Raw genomic sequence first — 27596 nt, 5'->3', positions numbered from 1 at the left:
GGCGCAGCGTGAGTAGCATTCCACATAATTTATTAGAAAGTGAAACTTTAGAAAAATACAAAACAAAAAAAGAATAAATGAACTGTGACTACAAAGCAACTACACATAAACAATATCGTATAACCCACAAGTGAAAAACAAGCTACTTAAGTATGATCCCCAATTAGAGACAACGATTACCAGCTGCCTCTAATTCGGAATCATACAAATCACCCAAACATAGAAAAACTAAACTAGAACCCCACATAGAAAATAATATCTAGACAAACCCCCAGTCACGCCCTGACCTACTCTATCATAGAAAATATTAGCTTTCTATGCTCAGGACGTGACAGTACCAGTGACTCGCTCAACACAGAAGTGGTCAGATGACGCGGATGCTACGCTACAGGACTGTTTTGCTAGCACAGACTGGAATATGTTCTGGGATTCATCCAATGGCATTGAGGAGTATACCACCTCAGTCATCAGCTTCAACAATAAGTGCATTGACGACGTTGTCCCCACAGTGACCATACGTACATATCCCAACCAGAAGCCATGGATTACAGGCAACATCCGCATCGAGCTAAAGGCTAGAGCTGCCGCTTTCAAGGAGCGGGACACTAATCCAGATGCTTACAAGAATTTCAATCAGATCAGCATAGTCCCTGTGCCCAAGGAAGCGAAGGTAACCTGCCTAAATGATTACTGCCCCGTACCACTCACGTCAGTGGACCATGAAGTGCTTTGAAAGGCTGGTCATGGCTCACTTCAACAGCATCCTCCCGGATACCCTAGCCCCACTCCAATTTGCATACCGCCCCAACAGATCCACAGATAACGCAATCTCAATCACACTCCACACCTCCCTTTCCCACCTGGACAAAAGGAACACCTATGTGAGAATACTGTTCATTGACTACAGCTCAGCGTTCAACACCGTAGTGCCCATGAAGCCCATCACTAAGCTAAGGACACTGGGACTAAACGCCTCCCTCTGCAACTGGATCCTGGACTTCCTGACTGGCCGCCCCCAGGTGGTAAGGGTAAGCATCAACAAGTCTGCCACATTGATCCTCAACACTGGAACCCCTCAGGGGTGTTTACTTAGTTCCCTCCTGCACTCCCTGTTCACCCACGACAGCATGGCCAAACACGACTCCAACACCATCATTAGTTTGCTGACGACACATGCTTGCTGACGTGGTATGCCTGATCACCGACAACGATGAGACAGCCTATAAGGAGGAGGTCAGAGAACTGTCAGTGTGGTGCCCGGACAACAACCTCTTCCTCAATGTGAGCAAGACAAAGGAGCTGATCGTGGACTACAGGAAAAGGTGGGCCGAACAGGCCCCCATTAACATCGACAGGAATGTAGTGGAGCGGGTCGAGAGTTTCAAGTTACTTGGTGTCCACATCACCAACAAACTATCATGGTCCAAACACACTAAGACAGTCATGAAGAAGGCACGACAAAACATTTTCTCTATCAGGAGACTGAAAAGATTTGGCAAGGGTCCCCAGATCGTCAAAAAGTTTTACAGCTGCACCATCGTACGGCCCTGGGGCCAAGCTTCCTGCCATCCAGGACCTATATAATAGGCGGTGTCAGAGGAAAGCCCATAAAATCATCAGAGACTCCAGTCACTCAAGTCATAGACTGTTTTCTCTACTAATGCACGGAAAGCAGTACCGGAATGCCAAGTCTAGGACCAAAAGGTTTCTTAACAGCTTCTACCCCCAAGCCATAAGACTGCTGAGCAATTAATCAAATGTTCACCAGACTATTTACATTGACCCCCCCCCCCCCCCCCCCCCCCCCCCCCCCCCCCCCCCCCCCCCCCCCCCCCCCCCCCCCCCCCCCCCCCCCCCTCCATTTGTTTTGTACACTGCTGCTACTCACTGTTTATTATCATGCATAGTCACTTCACCCCTACCTACATGTACAAATTACCTCAACGAACCTGTACCCCCGCACACTGACTCGGTACCGGTACCTCTTGTATATAGCTTTGTTATTGTTATTTTATTGTGTTACTTTTTATAATTTTTTACTTGTGTTTATTTGGTAAATATTTTCTTAACTCTTCTTGAACTGCGCTGTTGGTTAAGGGCTTGTAAAGTAAGCATTTCACGGTTAGGTCTACACTTGTTGTATTTGGCTGTCACGTCTGATTTGGACTGGCGGATAGGCGGAATCAAATGCAGGAGACAGAGGTGCTGGAGGTGAGTGTCTTTTAATAAAAACGGACACACACAAACGCCGAAAAGCACAGGGCGCTATACAAAGTGCGCCTGGGAGAAACACCTTCCCATAAAACACAAAATATAATTCAAAGGCAAGGAGCGCAGCCCGGTAAATCCTTCCCGTATAATTGACGCTAACACAACGTGGACAATAAACAATCCCGCACAAAATCCCAACTGAAAACACACATTAAATAAGTCCCCACTAATGACATACACAAAACAGGTGCGGAACAGACAGACAAAACTAAACGACACAGAAACAACGATCGGTGGCAGCTAATACGCCGGCGACGACGACCGCCGCCCGACCGAGGGGCGCCACTCGTTGGAACCTGTGACATTGGCGCATGTGACAAATAAAGTTTGATTTGATAAAGTTACAGAAGGAATGAAAGTCTGTTACAGTTCCCTATTTAAAAAGACTTTCAACTCTCATACATTTCTGTTACTGTATATCACAAGCAATAAAAAACGAAACCCTGCCATGCAATCAATACACTGTAATCTACACTCCTTTAACATTTTAAATATACTTAACACTAGAAAAGCCTAGAGGGACCCCCTTCAAGCCAATGAGGAGTCTTTCAGATGTCAACATTCTAACAGTCTAATAAATACATGTCATGTATGATATTGGTAAAATAATCATTTGTTTGTGTTTAAGAAGGTAGCATTAGAATATGAAATAAAATTTATTTTCAAAAACAACTTTTTCATTAGTTTATTTAACAGTATGAACAAAATAAAAAGCACTAAATCACTACAATTCAAGATTTAAAATCCATCAAATAAACATCATCACATAGATCATTCACTATTCATGTTGTTAAGGGCAGGTCTGAAGGAACATAATTAAAATAAGAAAATAAAAGTCAAAAGAATAGAATGGCATTTTTTTGGTTTAAATACATTACTGTGCTTTGAGTTTCAAGATTAAAAGAGTGATAAGCAGTATTATATCATCGTTAGTCATTATTTCATAAAGTAATCTCAAAGCCTGGTTGATCCCCATAGCAACTCTTAGGACATCAACACCCTCCTCTGAGTCCCACCATGATCCACCTGAGAGTCTTCATATTCCTCTGCTTACTGACCATCATCTAGAGAGAGAGAGAGAGAGAGAGAGAGAGAGAGAGAGAGAGAGAATTAAGCAGAATAAAATGAGAAACATTTAAAACAAAGCTAGACCTTAATTGAAAGGTACAGTGCATGATTACTGACCTTGTTCTTGAGGACAGGTTTTCTTCTTGTAGAAACAGTATGATCCCAGACAGATTGCCATCAGAATGAAGACTTCAGCGAGTTGGAAATAAACAAACACATTGAACCCAGATCCTGTGGAAAAGAGAGACAGAATAACACATAAATTAAGAGGGGAACAGTAAACATGTCATCCCCCAGGAATTATTCAGTCTCTTAGCTAATCCACACCCTGTACTCCATGTAATGCACCAAAGAAAAAACGCCACCTGCTGGAGAAAAAGATTTTGGGTCCAGTTATCCCTCTCACTTCACCTCCTCCTCTCCAGGTGTGAATCACAAATTTCATTTCAATACTATAGCTCCCACCTTGGGCCAATTGGTATATATTTGTAAATGCTGGATCTCTATGGGAAGACACATTTTACACCCAAGTTTCATAAAAATCGGGACAGTGCTGTCTGAGATATCGCGTGTGACCAACATGCTGACTACACCGCCCACGTGTTGAGGGCACGAGCACTGAAAAACAAACATACAGTACATGTTATCAAACTGTTTTATCCGCTCGTGCACGTCAACGGGCGTCTGCATAGCCAGAAGCTAACACAGAACTTGGTTCTAACTTGTTTCTATTTTAGACACTTGACGCGCTGCAAGTCCCCAGTAGCGGGGCGTGGGTAAAATCACTAGGGAAGCCAAGCCAGAAAAAAAGCCATATTACAATCTATGTGTTGTGATAATTGGTGTTTGCTCTATAAGCTGTTATTTCATATGCCTTGCTACCATGATATACTGTATAAGAAGACACAGTGGCAGAACAAATTCAACAACACATTTGTTTCATCACAAAACCGGACAGCAACAGCTGTCTGGTGAAATCCACAAAGAATACAGCATGGTCAAGCAAGTTTCCGACATTTTCGGACTACTAAACAACTATTGATTTAAAACCAGAGAGTTAACGCAAGTCGCAAAGAAAACAAGAGCAGCCTCCAATTTTCCAGCACCATTTCAACATCATCAAATCACCTATGCTTAGTCTAACACAGTGACAACTAAAAGATACCAAACACAATTTAGTCCGATTAACCTAAGCTAAATATGATGTGGCTGTCCATGGTTCTGATTTCTATATGTGTGTGTTTGTGTGTGTGCAAGTAGAAAAAACATGTTGACTCACCCTACTTGCAGAGAAATGGCAATGCCATCCATCCTCCTCTCTTTCATGTTAACGAAACAGTTTATCTTTGTCATACAGTACACGCTTTTATTTTTTGTTGTCCTAGGCTACCTTACTAAAATGCTTGCTTGCATGGGCAACATTATCTACTTAACATTAGCCTTCTACATCTAGCTACATACTGAACTTCCATCCTCTCAGGCCAGGGACAATTTATGGTTGTATCAGAATTGCCGTTATAATCATTGGCCAGTACGGAGAACTAAGAAAAACCACAGGTCCAAATCCCTATCTCAATTAATGGCTAATTTAGGAAAGAGACCATTTTAACTAGCTAGCTAGCCAACGGAGGACAACAACACAACGAAATGCAACAATTCAAGTTGTTTCTACTCTCGATGCAATGTGATAGGAGTGAAGCCAAATCCAAACTGGCTTCCCTTTAAATGTTTTGTGGTTGCGCCAGGACCATTCAGAGTTGAGCAACTTCAGATTAGCTCAAAGCTGAATGGCTAATATTTTGTACTTTTTTTTTTACTAAGGGAGGCCAAATACTCGCTGGCTTCCCTTGCATTCAATGCTACAAGCGGCAACAATGTCACACTCTTTTTAACCAGACAGCATCGGATAGATAGCCAACACATACAGAGACAGAGGGGTGCTGTTACCCTTGCGTGGATGCTTACTCTGGTGAGATACTATTAGCCTCTTGCAAATTTAAGGAAAATGTTGAAACACAGAGAGACGAAATAGTAATTATTAGTTTTTTTCTTGGTCATTTTTTGGGGGAAGACTGACTTACCTTGGCATCCATGAATACAAGCCACTACAAGTCCCACCTCTCCCTTCTAGTCATTGTTTTTTACGATCATATACCCATGTGGACGATTGAAAGATGAACAAGTTCCACTCCAGCAGGGGTTGGAAAGTAAATTATTTTCCAATTGTTTCATTCTGAACAGTACCATTATTTTTTTCATTCCGTTCAGCTGTTCCGACCCAAACAATTAAGTTCTGAACCGGTTCGAACCTAAAAACAGTAACGGATTATATTGTTCCTTTCTGTTCCTTTATAAACCTCTGAAATTGATTTTTTTTTTTACATTTAGCTCAACATTAAATTACTTCACCAATGGATAGAGCAGCTTGCTATGGTGCGGGCAAGCCATGCACATTCATTGGACAGACAAGTGTTGTGTAGAGTGCGAGATGCGACTGAAATTTCATTGGTGATGAGAGCACTGGGAATGAAGCGCTGGGCATCTTATTGTTATGACATGCATTATCTGAACTGGGCCCTCAGAAGTATACCTTTGGAGGAGTGGCTTCTATGAAGGAACTTTGAATATCTTTTAACTTAGAGAGTTGGCTTAACTAACATTGGACTAAAGCTAGCCCTTGATTATAACTCTCAGTTCCATTAAGGTACACATAATGCCACCTAGAGTTTGAGATCTAGACCAGAGCTTGCTAAGTTAGCTAGCTAACAAGCTTGTGTGTGCAGAGCGGCACCAGAATTAAAATAAAAATACATCTTACCTTAATTGTAGTTAATAAATCCAATATGAAACGTGATAACAATCATATCCTTAACTAGCATTGAAAAAGTGAATCCATTCTTCTCTAATTAAATATTCCTCACCCTAATTTCTGAATGAGGCTTGTAACGTCAGTAGTTAGAGTAGACTGTGCTTCAGAGGGAGGGTGAAGGGCAGGTAGCCTATACACACACACTGGCAAAGATTTTCAACTGGCAGGCAGGCAGACACTGGAATAAGTTTCTGAGTGACAAAGTGAGGGTTTGCTGTGTTTTTTGCGGGACTGGAAAAATGCAAGTCCGTGGGTTGCCTACTAGGCAGCCTACCACGATGGTAACCATTCAGCACCTCAGTAACCCGGCGGGTAGCAGCGCCCTCACTCCGGTTTCCCGGGAACCCCGCTTACCTCCCCCGGAGCGCTTTGATGGAGAATCGGGCACCTGTTGGCCGTTTCTCACTCAGTGTTCCCTCGTCATGTAGCTGCAGTCTTCCTCCTTTCCTTCGGACCGCTCTAAGGTAGCGTACCTCATCACACTGATGTCCAGGAGGGCCCTCGCCTGGGCTATGGCTGTTAGGGAACAACAGTCGACCATTTGCTTCAGTCTGGAGGAATTCGTGGAGGAGGTGAAAAAAGTTTTAGAGTTTTCGGTGTCCGGGAAAGAGGCTGTTACTCCAGCTTCGGCAGGACTCCCTCAGTGTAGCAGACTATGCTGTGGATTTCCGCACGCTAGCAGTGGAGGGTGCCTGGAATCCAGAAGTGCTCTTCGACACATTCCTGCATGGATTATCGGATGAAGTAAAGGATGAGCTTACAGCCTGGGAGTTACCGCCGGATCTCGACTCACTCATCGCTTTAACCATCCGGATCGATTGTCGGCTACGGGAACGTAGGAGGGAGAAGAGGTCTGATTGCGGTCCCAATCACTCACTCAAGGATCCCACCTTGCATCTGAGGAACTCTGAAAGTTCCCAGCGTTTACGTCCCCGAGAGGATCCGAGCTTACCCAAGTTCCTATAAGAGCCTCCGAAGACTTCCGATTCACCTCTTACCGAGCCGATGCAGCTCGGCAGGGCTAGGCTGTCTCCTGCCAAACACGTACGCAGACTTGATATCCAGAGTTGTCTGTATTGTGGTACTGCCGGTCATTTTGTGTCTACCTGTCCCTTCAAGAGACCAAGCTAATTTGTTGGAGTGAGTACACTGGTGGGTCTTAAAGATAATTGTTCTTCTCCCCTTACTCGCCCCTCTCTCCATGCCAGCTGTCGGGCGACCAGTCCAAGTCTCCCCAGGTACTCATCAACTCGGAGGCTGATGTGAGTCTTATGGACAGGTGAAGTTGGAGTTGTGGGTGAAGTTGGATTTGTGGATGCACCTGCTAGTAAAAAGGGGTCTTACTGTAGTGAACATCCCCCCCCCCCCCCCCCCCACTAAAGGCAGGACCAGAAGCCATAACATCCTGATGAGCTGCCTTGTGCCTGAGAATTGCGACAGCAAAAGGGGCAGAGTGGAGAGAGGTCAACAAAGAGTAACAAAAGGCCTTTACTGGTTTAACCCTCATCGACAACATGGAGAAAAGGTGGGATGTCTCCACACGGGAGCTATTTTTGGATCCACTGCAGAATCCAATGTATAAGGCCACCATGTCGGTCTGAAGATATGAGGATATCCGTCGCTACCTGAGGCTTGATGACAAGTGGACCAGAGTGTTGAGAAGCAACGGACCACCTGGCAGCCTTCCGGTATGTGTGGGACCTTTTCCTAGCAAACTGTAGAGGAAGGTTCATCCCCAGTGACGCAACTGTGGATGAGCAGCTTTCCTCCAGACGTGACGCTTGGCATTCCGTCCAAAGACTTCAATCTTGGTTTCATCAGACCAGAGAATCTTGTTTATCATGGTCTGAGTCCTTTAGGTGCCTTTTGGCAAACTCCAAGCGGGCTGTCATGTGGCTTTTACTGAGGAAGGGCTTAAGGCTGGCCACTCTACCATAAAGGCCTGATTGTTGGAGTGCTGCAGAGATGGTTGTCTTTCTGGAAGGTTCTCCCATCTCCACAGAGGAACTGAGGCAACAGAAAGCTGTGGGGTGATGAAAGAGAGCCACCACCACTCAGAGCAGCCAGGGCCAGAAGAGGAAGAGGTGCCAGCTCTGGCCAAGAGCAAAGGATAGTAAAGTCAGCTGCTGGTGTTCTCAGTGCAACACACCCGTCTGCAAAGAGCACAGACACATGCTTGTTGTTGGTAACAAATGCATGGACCAAGACAGCATGACTAAGCATCACACAGACGCACACTTTGTTCCTTTTAGTGTTCATGTATTCTAAATTCACAATTGTTGGTGTTGTCGTTTATATTGATGATGAACTTTGGATTTTCCAATAAATATTTTGAAATATTATAAAACATGCTTAAGGTGGTTTTATTTTGTTCTTCACACTAAAAGTTTGAATGTGAAACTTTGATTGTAAGATTGATTGTAAGAAAATGATGCTAATATTTTCAATTGCTGTTATGAATTTTCATATGTTATCATTGTAATGAGTATCATACTGTTGAAGAGCGACAAAAAACATTTCAAACAATAAAATAATTATTGAAAGGTCCAAATCATCAATCAAAATAATTATGTTCCACAAAATGGATAATATTTTAGACCCATATAAATAAAACACAGATATTACATTATCAGGTAATTTTGACCCAGCATATGCATTCTTGGGGCGCCATGTTTACTATGCATCCTAGGGTTAAATCTTTCAAAAGTAGTGGACTTTCAGGACCATGTCTTGTTACACTACAGTTAATCAGGAGATGAAGAAGGCATTGTCATGGTACTCTGGACACATTTTTTTTAGGAATCACAGTTTTGAGAGAAAAATTCTTTAAAGTCAGAAAGGGCAACTGCAGGAAACTACATGAGCTCCTTTGATAACAGTTATTATACATTTTTGACCGTTTTTAGAATTGTAAACACTTTTTTAAAATTGTGATCCTTTGCTCTAGACAAGGGCATTTCCTGGCACAGAGCCCACATGGAAATGAATAATATAAAAATAATTGACCTTGTAAAATTCCCCTAAATGTATTTTTTTGGCTCAAATAATGAAAACTATATATTTTTTTGTTACCCTGGCAGACAAGGATTGTCCCAACTTTGAAGAATCCCTATATATTTTGGGGTGGCAGGTAGCCTAGTGGTTAGAGCATTGGTACAGTAAATGAAAGGTTGCTAGATCGAATCCCCGAGCTGACAAGGTAAACATCTGTCGTTCTGCCACTGAACAAGGCAGTTAACTCACTAGGCTGTCATTGTAAATAAGAATTTGTTCTCGACTGACTTGCCAAGTTAAATAAAGGTTAAATAGAAAAATAGTCATTTAGCTATAGTTTTTAAAGATGGTTAGCTCCTTACCTCCAATTATAAGTTGTACTCCTCCGGTGCTCAAACGTGCTCCATGTGAATCATAGATTTCTAAGACATATTCACCAGAATCAGTCTTTTCTGTGTTAGATATCCTAAATGTCCCGTTGTTGATAAAGAACTCTGATCTAGGTTTAATGGGGTCATGGAATCTCACTCTGTTGTTTTTCATGCTGAATATCCTTATATTTGCACCAGTGGGGTCCTTTTTGAATACGAGTTCAGACCCTGTGGCATTATTCATCAGCTGAAGATAGACAGTTTCTCCCAGAGCTCCGTGACATGACATGTGCTCTCTAGCATCACAGGATTTCTCCTCCATACCTGAGGAAAGGAGGGAAAATGACATTTGTTGATAGTGATTACTGTTATTATGAATTGCCAAGCAGCATATCACCCTGCATCTCTCTGCTGGCCTCTAAAGCTAAGCAGGGTTGGTGCCTGGATGAGACACCAGATGCTGCTGGAAATGGTGTTAGAGTGTCAGTAGGATACACCTTGTCCTCTAGTCTAATTTTGTATATTCATATCCCAGTGCACCAGGGCAGTGATTGGGGACATTGCCCTGTGTAGGGAGCAGTCTTTCGGATGGGACACTAAATGAGTGTCCTGACTCTCTGTGTTCACTAAAGATCCCATGGCCCTTACCGTAAGAGTAGGGGTGCTAATCCCGGTGTCCTGGCTAAATTCCCAATCTGGCCACCTAATCATCCCCCCTACTCTCTCCTGTAACTATTCTCCAGGTCGTTGCTGTAAATGAGAACGTGTTCTCAGTCAACTTACATGGAAAAATAAGGGGTAAAAAAATATCTAATTTGACAAGTAAATAATTTAAGATTGCTTGTGAAGTATTAAAGCTATCAAACATGATATGCTCTGCGATAGGCCTATTACATTGAATTGTGTCTGTATCTTTTCTCCTCATAATAACACAGGGTTGAACTCTGCTGTAATTATTCAGTTACCCTTTATAACACTGCCTTATTGTTAGAACGTGCATGTCACGACTTCTGCCAAAGTTGAAGCCCCGCCTTGTTCGGGTGGTGCTCGATGTCACCGGTCTTCTAGCCATCACTGATCCATTTTTCATTTGTTTTGTCTTGTTTTCCTACACACCTGGTTCCAATCCCATTCATTACATGTTGTGTATTTAACCCTCTGTTTCCTCTCATGTTCTTGTCTGAGATTGTTTGTTTTGTTATTTTTGTCGTGTATTATGTATTGGTCGGGTATTTTTACCCATGTTATTTTTATGTACGTTAGTTTTGGAGTTTGTTTATTTGTTTATTATTTATTAAACAACTCCAGTGAATAAGTTGGTTTCTCCTGCGTCTGACTTCCCTGCCACCTACACCCACGACGATGACAGTGCATGACCTCCAGAGGCAACCAACTGTAGCCTCTTACCATTAGAGAGTCCAGTTAACATCACCAGGAGTCCAAACACCACAAGCATGTTGTCTTCACAATGGCCAACCACTGATATGTGTTGGCAACTGTAGATTCACTATACAAATCTCAAATTCAGATTCTAAACCTGCCACACCGTGTGACTAGGATGTTTGAGCAAAACACGCGATAGATTGTGTCACTTCAGGGATGAAAAAGGAAGTGTTTGAACACAGTCTTGATCTCACTTCTTCCTTTCAAAGACCAATGCATGAAAATGTTATATACAATAAGGCATTAAATAAGATACAAAGAAGTAAGATACAGCACACACACAAGTGTACAAGATATCTTGAGAATAGATTTGAATGAGGGCTGAAAGAGGAAATGTGATACAGAAGAAATTGTCACACTACATTTGGTCTGTGACAACTTTGTATTTCTGTACCACAGACCGAGCCCTGTGGTAGGTCCATGTCAATCTACACTGTAAGTTATTTAGTAAAGACTATGCCCTTTATAAAGCTGTGTCTGTTAGTGTTTCTCTGACACTAACTCGGTCTCAAGTGCTAGTTTAACTTGTGCAAGGAAGGTTGAGAAACAATGTTACGCCACACAGTGTCACGGTCGTCGTATGAATGAGACCAATGCGCACCGTGTGTATCGTTCCACATTTTTATTTAACTGTGAAACTATGCAAGACATACAATAAACTAATAAACAAAAAACAACAAACCGTGCAACATACACTAACTCAAAATAATCTCCCACAAAACACAGGTGGGAAAAACAACTACTTAAATATGATCCCCAATTAGAGACAACGATGACCTCTAATTGGAGATCATCCCCCCCAAATAACATAGAAAAACAGAAACTAGAACATAACAACATAGAAAAACAAAGTAGCCTTCTCTGACACCAGGTAGCCTTGAGGTCGGAGCGTTGGCCCAGTAACTGAAAGGTCGTTGGCCCCACAATGATAGCAGTACAATGATAGAGGTGACTACAGAGCATATAAAGAATGGAACCAGGCTAGCATATAGAGGCATCATCCCATCTTTAACAATAGCATCCAGGGGAACATATCTGACCTGCCGCAACATTTTCTGTGGCCCTCATTGTTAATTCAGTTCACAAACTAAAGGTCTATTAAAACACAACTTGATTTTTAATGGAATAAATGTATTTCCACATCAGGGCTGCAGGTGGCCTAGTGGTTAGAGCATTGGGTCAGTAACCGAAAGGTTGCTAGATCGATTCCCCAAATCGTTCTGCCCCTGAACAAGGCAGTTAACCCACTGTTCCTAGGCCGTCATTGTAAATAAGAATTTGTTCTTAACCGACTTGCCTAGTTATATAAAATTAGAATGCTCACAGTCAACACAGTGGTGTAATGTTTTGGGGTATCTGTACTTTACTACTTATATTTTTGACAACAAGAAAATAATTTACTTTTTACTCCATACTTTTCCCCAAATGTACTCATTACATTTTGAATGCTTAGCTGGACAGGAAAATGGTCCAATTCACACATTTAACAAGATAACATCCCTGGTCATCCATACTGCCTCTGATCTGGCAGACTCACTAAACACACATGCTTCATTTGGAAGTTATATCTGAGTGTTGGAGTGTGCCCCTGGCTATCTTAAAAAATGAAAGAAAAGAAAATGGTGCTGTCTGGTTTGCTTAATATAAGGAAGAGAAATGATTTATACTTTTGATACTTCAGTATATTTTTGCAATGACATTTACTTTCACGTCAGTATATTTAAGTATATTTAAAGCCAAATGATTTGACTTTTACTCGAGTAGTATTTTACTGGATGACTTTCACTTTTATTTGAGTCATTTTCTATTAAGGTATTTTACATTTACTCAAGTGTGACAATTTGGTACTTTTTCCACCACGGAGTGAACACGTGACCAGTGTGGTGTAACAGTGTTTCTCAACCTTTCTTGCACCAGAGATGGTTGTTCCTCCTTGGAGGAGTGAATTAAGTTAAACTAGTACTTGAGAACTGACTGAGTTGGTGTCAGAGAAACACTGTAACATATATTCAGTGGGGAGAACAAGTATTTGATACACTGGCGATTTTGCAGGTTTTCCTACTTACAAAGCATGTAGAGGTCTGTTTTTTTCACGTTTTTTTATCCGGCCGTGAAAATACTGCCCCCTATCCATAACAAGTTAAAGCCCCCGGCCACTGTGGTAGCTAATTTCTGCATTACAAAATGAGGAGAGTTACAAACTTAACACACCAGTCAGAGTTATATGTAAACTACATCTTTAACCAGATAACATTCGCTATAAATTATCGTTCAGTTTGGTCCCTAATGACGAGGTTCTAATCTCGTTTCTGGTACTTCATAGTACAAAAACACCATCTCATCCAATGGCATATATCAATTGTCAACTCTAGATACTCCCAACGCAAGTAAACCCCCTCTTGATCCCACTCCTGGACAAGCTCACTGAGGGGAGTGACTTGCACACAGACATTGTGGAGACAAATAATTGGTTCCCCATTAATCACGCCATCTCTTCACATGGTTTAAGAATAGGTAAAGACACATTCACATATGAAGACAATGTTCCATTTTGTCCTCCTCCCTGTCTGATATTCTGCATAGCAACAGAGATATGTCAACGACAAGTCTGACCTTTCCCCTCTCTGGGCCCCAAGTGACTGAGCCCCAGCTAAGGGAAAAGTGCAACTAAAAGACACCAGAGTCCAAAGGATACATTCTAATGACAAGTATCTCACATAAGCATATTATGCTAATAAACATCTTAATTATCTATGTTACCCAACTAATTCTGATTCATCCGCCACACCACTAAGTAAGCCGCCTCTGGAGGAGAGTTTTCCTGTTTGCTTATGGCTGTATACAGCTCATTGAGTGCGGTTTTAGTGCCAAAATGCCAGTGGTATTTTGACAGCTACGAAATATACAGATGAAAACTCTCGGTAAATAGTGTGGTCTACAGCTTATGATGAGATGCTCTACCTCAGGCGAGCAAGACATCGAGACTTCCTTAGATTTCGTGCACCAGCTATTGTTTACAAATTTACATAGACTGCCACCCCTTGTCTTACCAGAGGCCGCTGTTCTGTCCTGTCGAAAAAGCTTAAAACCCGCCCGCTGTATGTTATTCATGTCGTCGTTCATGGGTTAATCCTTTTCATGGTTTTGAGTGCAAGTACCTTTTGAACTCTACATTTTTGCTATCGCAAAAAAAATGTGTTTGTGTTTATGAAGGACTTAAGTCACATTCGAATACGCAGGAAAATGTATTTTCAAAAACACAGAAGAATTGACGCTGTAATTGCTGCCAAGGGTGCTTCAACAAAGTACTGAGTAAAGGGTCTGAATGTAAATGTAATAAATACCTGTTTTTGCTTTGTCATTATGGGGTACTGTGTGTAGATTTATGAGGGGGAAAAAACAATCCTATCCATTTTAGAATAAGGCTGTAACGTAACAATATGTGGAAAAAGTTATGGGGTTGGAATACTTTCCGAATGCACTGTATGTAGCCTAAGAAACAAGGTTCATGAAATCAAAAACTTGCTAGTAACAGATGACATTCATATTCTGAAACTCATTTAGATAATTCTTTGATAATACAGTGGAAGCAATACATTGTTATAACATTTACAGAATAGACAGAAATACCAATGGGGCGGTGTTGCAGTCTATATTCAGAACCACATTCCTTTAAAGCTTAGAGACTCTCATATTAAATACTGTGGAAGAAATATGGCTACAGGTTCATCTGCCTAACCTAACTTCCATTCTTGTGGGAAGCTGCTACTGACCACCAAGTCCTAACAGTCACTATCTGGATAATATGTGTGAAATCAAATAACATTTTATTAGCCATATACACATATTTAGCAGATGTTATTGCTGGTTTAGCGAAATGCTTGTGTTCCTATTGCCAACAGTGTAGTAGTATCTAACAATACACACATATCTAAAAGTAAAAGAATGGAATTAAGAAATATATAAATATTAGGACGAGCAATGTCAGAGTGGCATTGACTAAAATACAATAGAATAGAATACAGTATATAAAAATATATCCAGTTGAGCAACGGGGTGGTAGTCGGCTAGTGATGGCTATTTAACAGTCTGATGGCCTTGAGATAGAAGCTGTTTTTCAGTCTCTCTCTTGGTGCACCTGTTTTTTACTGTTGCGCCTTCTTCACCACATTGTCTGTGTGGGTGGACCATTTCAGATTGTCAGTGATGTGTATGCCGAGGAACTTGAAGCCTTTCACCTTCTCCATTGCAGTCCCGTCGATGTGGATAGGGGTGTGCAACCCACTGCTGTTTCCTGAAGTCCACGGGATAGGGCAGTGTGCAGTGCGATGGCGATTGCATCGTCTGTGGATCTATTGGGGCAGTATGCAAATTGAAGTGGGTCTAGGGTGTCAGGTAAGGTAGAGGTGATATGATCCTAACTAGCCATTCTACGCACTTCATGATGACAGAAGTGAGTGCTAAGGGGTGATAGTCATTTAGTTCAGTTACGTTTACTTTCTTGTGTACAGGAACAATGGTGGACATCTTGAAGCAAGTGGGGACAGCAGACTGGGATAGGGAAAGATTAAATATGTCGGTAAATACTCCAGCCAGCTGGTCTGCGCATGCTCTGAGGACGCTGCAAGGGATGCCGGCATCCCCTGTACTGACGTTTTGCCCGTTTGATTGCTTTACGGAGGGAATAACTATGCTGTTTGTATACAACCATATTCCCAGTCACCTTGAAATGGTTAAATGCAGTGGTTCGGGATTTCAGTTTTGAAAGGATGCTGCCATCTATCCAAGGTTTCTTGTTTGTTGTCACAATGTCCACAGAAGGTGGCACCTCTCCCCGTTCGGGTGGTGCTCGGCGGTTGTCGTCGCCGGCCTACTAGCTGCCACCGATCTCCTTTTCTGTTTCTTTTGGTATGTTGGGGATTTATTTTTCCTCAGGCCGTTACGCATTTTGGGCATTAGGGTTGCTGGGCTGCGTCCCGACTCGTTCCAGGACTGTTTAGTCTTCGTGGGTATTTGTTTTACCCCGCCTTGTTTGTTCTGCTTTTGGACTGTTGTTTCATTAAACATGTTTCCACGTACCTGACTCTTCTGCGCCTGACTTCACCCCTCCTGCATGATCTATTTTATGACAGAATCCCGCACCATTTTTCATGGAGTCAGCAGGAGAAGAAGCGCCAGCCATGTCGATGGAGGAATGGTTCATCCAGCAAGCCAACATCCTCCATCGCCTGGGTACGGCAATGGATCAGGTGTTGGCATGTCTAGAGAGCTGGGAGAGAAGTGCTCCCCCACCCACAGCAGCTGCTGTCCAACACCCTGCGCCCCAACCAGCGCCGACGGAGTCCAGCCAGAGTGGGATTAAGCTCGAGCTCCCAAGGGAGTTCGATGGGACGGCCGCTGGGTTTAAGGGGTTCCTGCTCCAGCTGGAGCTGTACCTAGTGACCGTTCGCCCCACTCCCTCAGGAGAGGAGAGTGTGAGTGCCCTCATCTCTTGTCTCATGGGTAGAGCCCTGGAATGGGCCAATGCCGTCTGGGAGGGTCCAGATTCGGCCAGGGATGACCCGCCGCCAGTTCTTTTGTCACGAAATGAGTAGTAACCAGATTCAATTGGGTACGTTTTTTATCCGGCCGTGAAAATACTGCCCCCTATCCCAAACAGGTTAACCTGTTACATCTAGGGGGCAGTAATTTCACGGCTGGATAAAAAACGTACCCGATTTAATCTGATTATTAGTCCTGCCCAGAAACTGGAATATGCATATAATTATTAGCTTTGGAGAGAAAACACTCCAAAGTTTCTGAAACTGTTTGAATGGTGTCTGTGAGTATAACAGAACTCCTATGGCAGGCAAAAACCTGAGATGCTTCTGTTCAGGAAGTACCCTGTCTGAACATTTCTTGCCCTTCTTTATTATCTCTGTCGTTTACAAAGGATCTCTGCTCTTACGTGACACTTCTCACGTCAACAATGGAGTCTCACAGCCCGGGAAAAACAGGAATGATGTCATTCAAAGCCCTGGCTGAAGCACACGAGAGCAAATGCTGAGTGGTCAGTCAATGGACTAAGCCTTAGGCGCGTGACACGCCCCGCCCCCGGCTTTTGGTTTTTTCCTCAGTTTACAGACAGGCAGATTCCCGGTCGGAATATTATCGCTTCTCTACGAGATAAATTGCATAAATATTGGTTTTAAACAGCGGTTGACATGCTTCGAAGTACGGTAATGGAATATTTCGAAATTTTTTGTCATATTTTGCGTCATGCTCGTGGCCGAGATTTAGCGTTGGGATAGTGTCTAGAACGCACGAACAAAACGTCGCTGTTTGGATATAACGATGGATTATTTGGGACCAAACCTACATTTGTTATTGAAGTAGAAGTCCTGGCAGTGTATTCTGATGAAGAACAAGCAAGGTAAGAACATTTTTCTTATAGGAAATGTGATTTTGGTGAAGGCTACACTGGGTGGGTGTCTAAATAGCTAGCCCTGTAACGCCGGGCTATGTACTTACATTATTGCAAAATGTGCTTCATCCGAAAAGCTATTTTAAAATCGGACATATCGAGTGCATAGAGGAGTTCTGTATCTATAATTCTTAAAATAATTGTTATGCTTTTTGTGAACGTTTATCGTGAGTAATTTAGTAAAATCACCGGAAGTGTTCGGTGGGAATGCTAGTTCTGAACGTCACGTGCTAATGTAAAAAGCTGGTTTTTGATATAAATATGAACTTGATTGAACAGACATGCATGTATTGTATAACACAATGTCCTAGGTGTGTCATCTGATGAAGATCATCAAAGGTTAGTGCTGCATTTAGATATGGTTTGGGTTTATGTGACATGATATGCTAGCTTGAAAAATGGCTGTGTGATTATTCCTGGCTGGGTACTCTGCTGACATAATCTAATGTTTTGCTTTCGCTGTAAAGCCTTTTTGAAATCGGACAGTTTGGTTAGATAAAGGAGAGTCTTGTCTTTAAATAGCTGTAACATAGTCATATGTTTGAAAAGTGTAAGTTTTCGGATTTAGAGGAGTTTGAATTTCGCGCCCCGCCCATCATTGGATATTGGAGCAGACGTTCCGCTAGCGGAACGTGTAGATGTAAGAAGTTAACGAGAGTCTTATCTTTAAAATGGTGTAAAATAGTCATATGTTTGAGAAATTGAAGTTATAGCATTTTTTAGGTATTTGTATTTCGCGCCACGCAATTCCACTGGCTGTTGACTAGGGTGGGACGCAAACGTCCCACTGGCCCAGAGAGGTTAACCGGGGTCAGAGTCGGCCAATTACGCACGGCCAAAATGCGGTCACATTCCATCACCACCCCGGATGTGGAAATGCGATACCCCAGAAAAGAAACGGCTCGTTTGGAGAACTCACACTTCTCGGCCTTGATGTACAAGTCATGGTCCAACAGTCGCCAAGCACTTTACGCACCAGAGACACATGCGCGGAGCGTGTGGCGGAGTAGATCAGAATGTCATCGATGTACACCACCAAAACCCCGACCGAGCAGGTCCCAGAGAATCTCGTCCACAAAGGATTGGAAGATGGCTGGAGCATTCTTTAAGGAGGTGCAGCGGTTCTTATGGTTTGCTAATTACTACCGGAGGTTTATCCGGGGCTTTGGGCAGGTGGCGGCTCCCATTACCTCACTGATGAAGGGGGGCCCGGTGCGGCTGCAGTGGTTGGTGGAGGCGGACAGAGCCTTTTGTCGGCTTAAGACCCTGTCTACCGACGCCCCAGTGCTAGCTCATCCGGACCCCTCTTTGCCATTCATAGTGGAGGTGGACGTGTCCGAGGCAGGGGTTGGAGCTGTGCTGTCGCAGCGTTCGGGCGCGCCCCCCCAAAGCTTTGTCCCTGTGCATTCTTTTCTAAGAAGCTGAGTCCGGCGGAGCGTAACTATGATGTGGGGGACAGGGAGTTGCTAGCCGTGGTCAGGGCCCTGAAGGTGTGGAGACATTGGCTAGAAGGGACGCTACACCCTTTTCTCATCTGGACTGATCACCGTAATCTGGAGTACATCCGGGCAGTGAGGAGACTGAACCCACGCCAAGCCAGGTGTGCTATGTTTTTGACGAGATTTCAGTTCACTATCTCGTACATCCCAGGTTCCCGGAACATCAAGGCCGACGCACTGTCTCGCCTCCATGACGCCGAGGAGCGGTCCATCGACCCCACTCCCATACTTCCATTCTCCTGTCTGGTGGCACCGGTGGTCTGGGAGGTGGATGCGGACATCGTGCAGGCATTGTGGTCAGAACCCACTCCCCCTCAGTGTCCCGCAGGGCAGAAGTACGTCCCTCTCGGTGTCCGCGATCGTCTGATCCGGTGGTCGCACACGCTACCCTCCTCGGGTCATCCTGGGGTTGAGCGGACAGTGCGGGGTCTTAGAGGGAAGTACTGGTGGCCCACTTTGGTGAAGGACGTGAGGCTCTTTGTCTCTTCCTGTTCGGTGTGTGCCCAGTGTAAGGTGCCTAGACACCTGCCTAGAGGGAAATTACAGAAACCTCCCCATTCCACAGCGACCATGGTCCCACCTTTCGGTGGATTTCCTCACGGATCTCCCGCCGTCTCAGGGGAACACCACGATCCTGATCGTTGTGGATCGGTTCTCTAAGTCCTGCCGTCTACTCTCTTTGCCCGGTCTTCCTACGGCCCTACAGACCGCGGAGGCCCTGTTTACTCATGTCTTCTGGCACTACGGGGTGCCTGAGGACATCATCTCTGATCGAGGTCCCCAGTTCACGTCCCGGGTGTGGAGGGCGTTTATGGAGAGACTGGGGGTTTCGGCCAGTTTGACCTCGGGTTTTCACCCCGAGAGTAATGGGCAGGTGGAGAGAATTAACCAGGATGTGGGCAGGTTTCTGCGGTCCTATTGCCAGGACCGGCAAGGGAGAGTGGGTGAGGTTTGTGTTGTGGGCCGAGATGGCGCAGAACTCTCTTCGCCACTCTTCTACTAACCTGTCACCCTTTCAGGTGGTGTTGGGTTACCAGCCGGTCCTGGTGCCCTGGCATCAGAGCCAGACAGAGGCTCCTGCAGTGGATGACTGGGTACAGCGCTCTAAGGAGACCTGGAGTGCCGTCCATGAATTCCTTAAACGGGCTGTGGGACGGCACAAGGAGAGCGCTGACTGCTGCCGCAGTGAGGCCCCCGTGTTTACTCCGGGGGACAGGGTCTGGCTCTTGACCCGGAACCTGCCCCTCCGCCTGCCCTGCCGGAAGTTGGGTCCGCGATTTGTGGGGCCGTTCAAAGTCCTGAGGAGAATAAACGAGGTGTGTTATAGGTTACAGCTCCCTTCGTATTACCGTATTAACCCCTCGTTTCATGTGTCTCTCCTCAGGCCGGTGGTAGCTGGTCCACTGCAGGACGCTGAGGTGCGGGAGGTCCCTCCGCCCCCCCTGGACATCGGGGGGGCCCCAGCGTACACAGTCCGGTCCATCTTGGACTCCAAGCATCGGGTAGGGGGCCTACAGTACCTCGTGGACTGGGAGGGGTACGGTCCGGAGGAGAGGTGCTGGGTACCGGTGGAGGACATCTTGGATCCTTCAATGTTGCGGGAGTTCCACAGCCTCCATCCAGATCGCCCTGCGCCTCGCCCTCCAGGTCGTCCTCGAGGCCGGCGTCGGCGCACAGCAGAAGCCGCGCGTCGGGGGGGGTACTGTCACAACGTCCACAGAAGGTGGCGCCTCTCCCCGTTCAGGCGGCGCTCGGCGGTCTTCATCGCCGGCCAACTAGCTGCCACCGATCTCCTTTTCTGTTTCTTTTGGTAATGTCTGTTTAGGGTAGCACCTGTTTTGTGTTTAGTAATTAGTGGGGGTATTTAGTCTGTCTGTTTTTCGTTTGGGGTTGTGCAGGATTGTTTCGTGTCAGTTGTTGTATGTTGGGGATTTATTTTTCCTCAGGCCGTTATGCATTTTGGGCATTAGGGTTGCTGGGCTGCATCCCGACTCGTTCAAGGACTGTTTAGTCTTCGTGGGTATTTATTTTACCCTGCCTTGTTTGTTCGGCTTTTGAACTGTTGTTTCATTAAATGTGTTTCCTGCGCCTGACTTCACCCCTCCTGCATGATCTATTTTATGATATTTGTGTAGGTTATAATAGTCACAGTTGGAACAAAATCACCTATATACTTCCTGATGAATTCAATCCCCATGTCCATGTATACGTCAATGTTATTCTCAGAAACTATCCGGAACATATCCCAGTCCACGTGATAAAAAAAAGCATTGATTCCAATTGGTCATACCAGCTTGAGTAGACTTTAGCAAGGGTACTTCCTGTTTGATTTTCTGCCTATAGGAAGGGAGGAGCAAAATGGAGTCGTGATCTCGGAAGCAGGGGATGGTTTGCAAGCCTCCTGAGTCGGACTAGAAGTCCACTCCGAATACCTCTTCTCTGCCGGCGGCGTCTTGGAGCAGCCTATGTTCAATTTCCTTGGGGGTACAAATAAAGGATCCGATTTGGGAAATTCCTGATCATAATGCTGGTGATTTACCGGATCTCAAATATCCAAAATTCTTCCCGGCTGTATGAAATTACACAAAAAATGGGCTACAAAATTCTGGGCTACAAAATATCACATCTGACTTGATAATATATGTGATATCAACAAAGAGGTATATTTTCTGGGTGATTTCAATATTGACTGGATTTCATCAAGTTGCCCACTCAAGAAACAGCTTCAAACTGTAACTAGTGCCTGCAAACTGTTTCAGGTTGTCAGTCAACCTACCAGGGTAGTTACAAACAGCACAGGAATGAAATCATCAACATGTATCACATCTTTACTAATGTAACTGTTTTAAAGCAGTATCCAAGTCCATTGGCTATAGTGACCACAATATAGTAGCCACATATGGGAAAACCAAAGTTCCAAATGCTGGGCCTATTATAGCGTACAAGAGGTCATTCGATACGTTTTGTAATGATTCTTATGTTGATGATGTAAAAAATATTTGCTGTTCTGTGGTGTAATGAGGAGCAACCAGATGCTGCAGTTGACACATTTATGAAATTGCTTATTCCAGTTATGAATAAGCATGTACCCATTAAGAAAATGACTGTAAAAAATGTTAAATCCCCATGGATTGGCGAGAAATTGAAAAATGGTATGGTTGAGACGGATGTGGCAAAAGGAATGGCAAATAAGTCTGGCAGCACAACCGATTGGCAAATTGAGAAATCATGTGACTAAACTGAATAGAAAGAAGAAGAAGCTATACTATGAAACAAAGATATATGACATAAACATTGATAGTAATAACCTTTGGAACACCTTAAATGAAGTTTTGGGCAAAAAAGGCGAACTCAGCTCCGTCATTCATTGAATCAGATGCCTCATTCATCACAAAACCCACTGATATTACCAACTACTTTAATGATTTCTTCATTGGCAAGACTAGCATACTGCTTGAAGTAACACTGGATTGTCTGGCCCTTAAATGTCAATGGAGAGCTAACATTAATAATATGCATGTCAATCTCTCATGGCTCAAAGTGGAGGCGAGATAGACTTCATCACTACCTGTTTTTGTAAGAAGTGTTGACAAGCTCTTTAAAATAACAGAACACAGCTCGGACACCCATGCATACCCCACAAGACAAGCCACCAGAGGTCTCTTCACAATCCCCAAGTCCAGAACAGACTATGGTAGGCGCACAGTACAACGTACAGCCATGACTACGTGGAACTCTATTCCACATCATCAGGTAACTGATGCAAGCAGTAGAATCAGATAAAAGAAATGAAAATGCACCTTATGGAACAGCGGTACTGTGAGAGACACACACACAGGTACAGACAAACACATACGCACACAAACGCTAGCACGTGCACTCTACACACACATACATTGTAAAATGTATAATATTATACATTTTGTATTGCAGATATGTAGTGGTGTAATAATGTTATATGACGTGCTGTTTATCGTTTGTTCCTTAATGTGTTTGGACTCCAGGAAAACTAGCTGCTGCCTTGGCAACAGCTAATGGGGATCCCTATAAATAACAATACATACAGTTAACATATATAAACCCTTGTGGCAATAAAACATTTAAAGGAATCACATATCTGAGTTGAGATGTGACAAATGCTATGATGCTGCTACTTCAAGAGGGTCGTTTCGTGAAATTAGTCCCTTTTAGGTAGTGTAACCTGAAAATGAATCACTAATCTCTCCCGCGGCTAGATGTTCTTTACCATTCGGCCATCAGATTTGCCACTAATGCTCCTTATAGGACACATCACTGCACTCTATACTCCTCTGTAAACTGGTCACCTCTGTAAACTGATCATCTCTCAAGACCCACTGGTTGATGCTTATTTATAAAACCCTCTTAGGCCTCACTCCCCCTTATCTGTGATATCTACTGCAGCCCACATCCTCCCCATACAACACCCGTTCAGCCAGTCACATTCTGTTAAAGGTCCCTAATGCACACACATCCCTGGGTCGCTCCTATTTTCAGTTCGCTGCAGCTAGCGACTGGAACAATCTGCAACAAACACTCAAACTGAACAGTTATATCTCAATCTCTTCATTCAAAGACTTAATCATGGACACTCTTACTGACAGTTGCTGCTGGTTTGTGTGATGTATTGTTGTCTCTACCTTTTTGCCCTTTGTGCTGTTGTCTGTGCCCAATAATGTTTGTACCATGTTTTGTGCTGCTACCATGTTGTGTTGTTACCATGTTGTTGTTATACATTTACATTTGACATTTTATTAAATAGTTATGTTGTGTTGCTACCATGCTGTGTTGTCATGGGTTGCTGCCTTGCTATATTGTTGTCTTAGGTCTCTCTTCATGTAGTGTTGTGTTGTCTCTCTTGTTGTGATGTGTGTTTTGTCCTATATTTATATTGTATTTCTCTTCTTTTTTTTTACCCCAGGCCCCCGTCCCCACAGGAGGCCTTTTGCCTTTTGGTAGGCTGTCATTGTAAATAATATTTTTTTCTTAACGGACTTGCCTAGTTAAACAAAAGGTAAATAAAAAAAAATAATAAAACAATCACATATTATAAAGAGAAATCTTCAGAAATGACTTTGGCAAAGCAACAAAATAAGGCTTTACAATAATGGTGAACACCTGGAGACATTTTGGGATGAAGTGGGTTAAAATCTTCCTAGAAGTCACAGAGGGTGACAGAGGGACGTTAGCAACTGTTTTTTCATATAGAAAATTAGAGATATTGAATTCTTGGTCTATATTGAAGAAAAGATCAAATAGGGACTAATTTTGTGGAATGACCCTAGAGGTCATGATGATGATGATGATGACGATGACGAGGACGTCAATCATAATAATAATCATCATCATCTTTATCAACATATTTTGGTATTATTTTGCATGATGTGTCTGTTAAATTAAACATAATGACACAGAGAGTACAGCATTGAAAATGTCATGCCCCGGGCCCTTACCAGTGGAGGTTTTACTGATGGGGGACTCAGTCACAGTCGCCACTGTTGTAGACTCAACACACAGGGTATTACCAGTGGCATTCACCCACTCTGATACTTTTGTCCCGTTGGATAAGGTGCAGTTAACATATATCAGCCCTGTAGGCAATCCAAACAACAGTAATCACATGTGTATCTGAATTACATGTAAATACTGGCAAATGGATAGTGCTGTTTTGAAACAGGTCAATTCTTATTGATAAGAATTGATCATTGATCATAACAATCATGATTATTATTATCATAAATCATTGATATTGTTGATAATAATTTTTTTAACAAAGTAAATTAAACAGTAGATTACCTGGACAGTGTGAGATTATCCTGCTGACAGTATCACTGCTGATGTTGTTTCTGATGGTACAGGTGAGATTTCCTGACAGGCCTTTCTTCAGAGTGATGGTGTTTGTCTCATCACCAGGAGAGGTCTCAGTGTCTCTCAGTGTCTGTCCATCCAGAGTCCAGCTGTACTGGGGACCATCCCCCTCAGAGGAACAGGACACCTTCATCTCTCCATGGGACAGACACTCAGAGGACAGCTGAGGACTGGACACTGGAGCTGTGGGGGAAGAAGGATATGTAACTGTAGTAAGAGGGCATAACACATTAGAACACAACACCAGCCATTCTTCTTGAAAGCCACAGAAACTACTGTAGTCAACAGGAGCAGCAGATTCATGACACACAATGACTGCATTTCAAATAACCAACAGATGATTTAATGTTGATGGATGTGGTTATGACTCTATGTACCAACTACAGTAGACTATGAAAATAAAAATGACTCCATGGTTACACATAAAATGCATTTCTCATTATTTTGATTATTAGGTAGTCACATATTTGTAGTTTAGCCAGAGCAATAGCTTGTCAAAGTTGACATTTGTAATAATTATTTGTCAAGTTAGTTATTTACCTTCGATGAACAGTTGTAGTCCTCTGGTCCATGATGATATCCCTACTGAATTAAAGTATTCTAGCAGATATTCACCAGAATCTGTACTTCTTGTGTTATTTAACCTAAATGTCCCATTGTTTATAAAGAAGTCTACTCTGTCTTTAATGCGGTTGTCTCTTATTACCCATATGCCCTTCTTCGATCTGAGTATCTCTGTTTTAGCACCAGTTGGGTCTTTATAAAATGAGAGTTCATCATATCCCATGTCATCAGTCACCAGCTGGAGATAGACAGTTCCTCCCAGAGCTCCATAACACTGAGATACATTCTGTCTAGCATCACAGGAAGTCTCCAAGCCTGAAGATCAAGAAGAAAAATAGACAATGTAGTGACTATCACTGTTCTAAGCCATGTCAAGTCATGTATCATTTTACAGATGAGGATACAAGCCACTAACAGTATAACCAAACCAACAGCATCAACGTGATAGGGATCATTAAGTCAGTGATCATTATCATGGGACAATGAGTAAAGAGACAACTGTCTTCTACCATGTTCTGAATGTTGTCTATCATCATCTGTCATTTCTGTTACGTGATATACAAGACTCTGATATTATGTTCTCCATAAAAGAAGAGGAAAACCAACACATATGAAGATGTTTCTTACCATGAGACACTCCTGCTGAGATCACCAACAGTCCTAAAACAGCCTCCATGTCTCTTTACAACGCAGGGTCTCAGTTTATCAAATTAACTTCGGTACTTCGTCAAAGTCCTCTATTTTCTTTTCAGAGCTGAATTTCCAAAATCTGGCAATGTTTTATGGCATAAACAAAACCAGTGTAAGGAAAGTATGAGAGACAGCTGTTCCTGAAACTCAGAAGACCTCACCCAGTTTGTGACAAGCAAAAGAAGAAGTGTAATTTTGACACTATTCATAGATTCTGACTCAGAGGAAATAGGAAGAGCCTCATCAAAGTCTCACTTTGTAACGGTCGTCATATAAAGGGGACCAAGGCGCAGCGTGTTGAGTGCTCATCTTGAAGTTTAATGAAAAAAATCGAACACTTTACAAAATAAACAAAATGACAGCCGACAGTTCTGTCAGGTATTCAAACGAAACAGAAAACAACTACCCACGAAAACAAAGGGCAAAACAGGCTGCCTAAGTATGGCTTCCAATCAGAGACAACGATAGACAGCTGCCCACATTTTTTTTGCTTTCTTGAGTAAGGCAGCTCCAAAGAGCTAGGCTAAAACACCTGCATTTTGGAGCTACCTTACTGAAGAAAAGCGAAAACATTTTTGTATGCGGCTTTATTAAGTCAATGATTCTTTATTTTTTGCATTGTTTGCAAACTGATATGGAACACGTATTAATGCCAAAATAACATGCAAAACAGGCATCATTTAGCTCAGAGCTTTCTGTGGTGGTGGGGCAGAAGAGGAAAATACGGAGCGCAGGGGTTGGTGAAGTTCTCTGGTTGCGCCATGATTGGCTCAGTGTTCTGTCACTCATGGGGACACTAGATCACCGGAAATCACAAATGGAAAATTCAAGCCCCTTGAGTGCTGCCATAGAATTACATTAGAAGTGCCCTTCCAAGAAGGCTCAAGGTCATTGAAATTATAAAGAGAAATTGTAGATAAAATGTATCGGCGCTCATCGCAATTCAACAATGAGTGGTTTGGAAGGAATCAGTGGCTAATTGCAAGCGTTCCAAAGCAATCACTAGCCAGCTATTCAGTGGAGTGGGTGTGTGGTCCAAGTCTGGGTTTAAGGGTCTCTTTTCCTAGCTTAAACGTATAAACATTCAACATTGGCCATGCTGTCAATCCAGCATGACTTCTGCCACGTTCAAAACAACTGGAAACTCAGAATTGGGAAATCTCAGACTTCAGTGAGTTCAGGAAAACTGGGAACTCAGAAATCGTGACGTCAGTGATCTTCAGGTCAGAGCTCTGGAAAGAGGCCCGAGTTCCCAAAACGTATTTTCCCAGTCGGAGCTCCATAAATCCAGAGAATGACAGACTTTGATGACAAAATTTGCCCACGAAGGACCGCTGCGCTACCTTCCTGTTCAAGTGAGCACAGCACAACAAGATGAGTCTAAAAATGTATTGTATGCTGCTGCATAAATTATGTAATATGCCAGGGAGATATACAGTTGAAGTCGGAAGTTTACATACACTTAGGTTGGAATCATT

At 43.3% G+C, this 27596-nt stretch overlaps 1 protein-coding gene across 4 annotated transcripts; it reads right to left on the bottom strand.

Annotated features, from left to right (window-relative positions):
- Positions 1–2206: 2206 nt before the first annotated feature.
- On the bottom strand, positions 2207–26310 carry LOC115205381 (uncharacterized). Of its 4 annotated transcripts, none has more exons than XM_029771315.1 (7): positions 26056–26310; positions 25405–25743; positions 24793–25047; positions 24450–24587; positions 9565–9897; positions 3457–3570; positions 2207–3324 (listed from the first exon to the last, which is right to left on the bottom strand). In XM_029771315.1, the coding sequence occupies exons 1-7, from the start codon at positions 26102–26104 to the stop codon at positions 3308–3310; spliced, it is 1245 nt and encodes a 414-aa protein (XP_029627175.1). In that variant the 5' UTR covers positions 26105–26310; the 3' UTR covers positions 2207–3307. The 4 variants fall into 4 exon arrangements, with proteins under 4 accessions (XP_029627175.1, XP_029627176.1, XP_029627177.1 ...); XM_029771316.1 differs by having other exon boundaries at positions 2207–3335; positions 26056–26309; XM_029771317.1 differs by lacking the exon at positions 24450–24587.
- Positions 26311–27596: the final 1286 nt, after the last annotated feature.

This window comes from Salmo trutta, chromosome 13 (assembly GCF_901001165.1).
Source record: "Salmo trutta chromosome 13, fSalTru1.1, whole genome shotgun sequence".
NCBI classification, from domain to species: domain Eukaryota; kingdom Metazoa; phylum Chordata; class Actinopteri; order Salmoniformes; family Salmonidae; genus Salmo; species Salmo trutta.
This window is presented reverse-complemented; position numbering and strand designations above follow the sequence as displayed.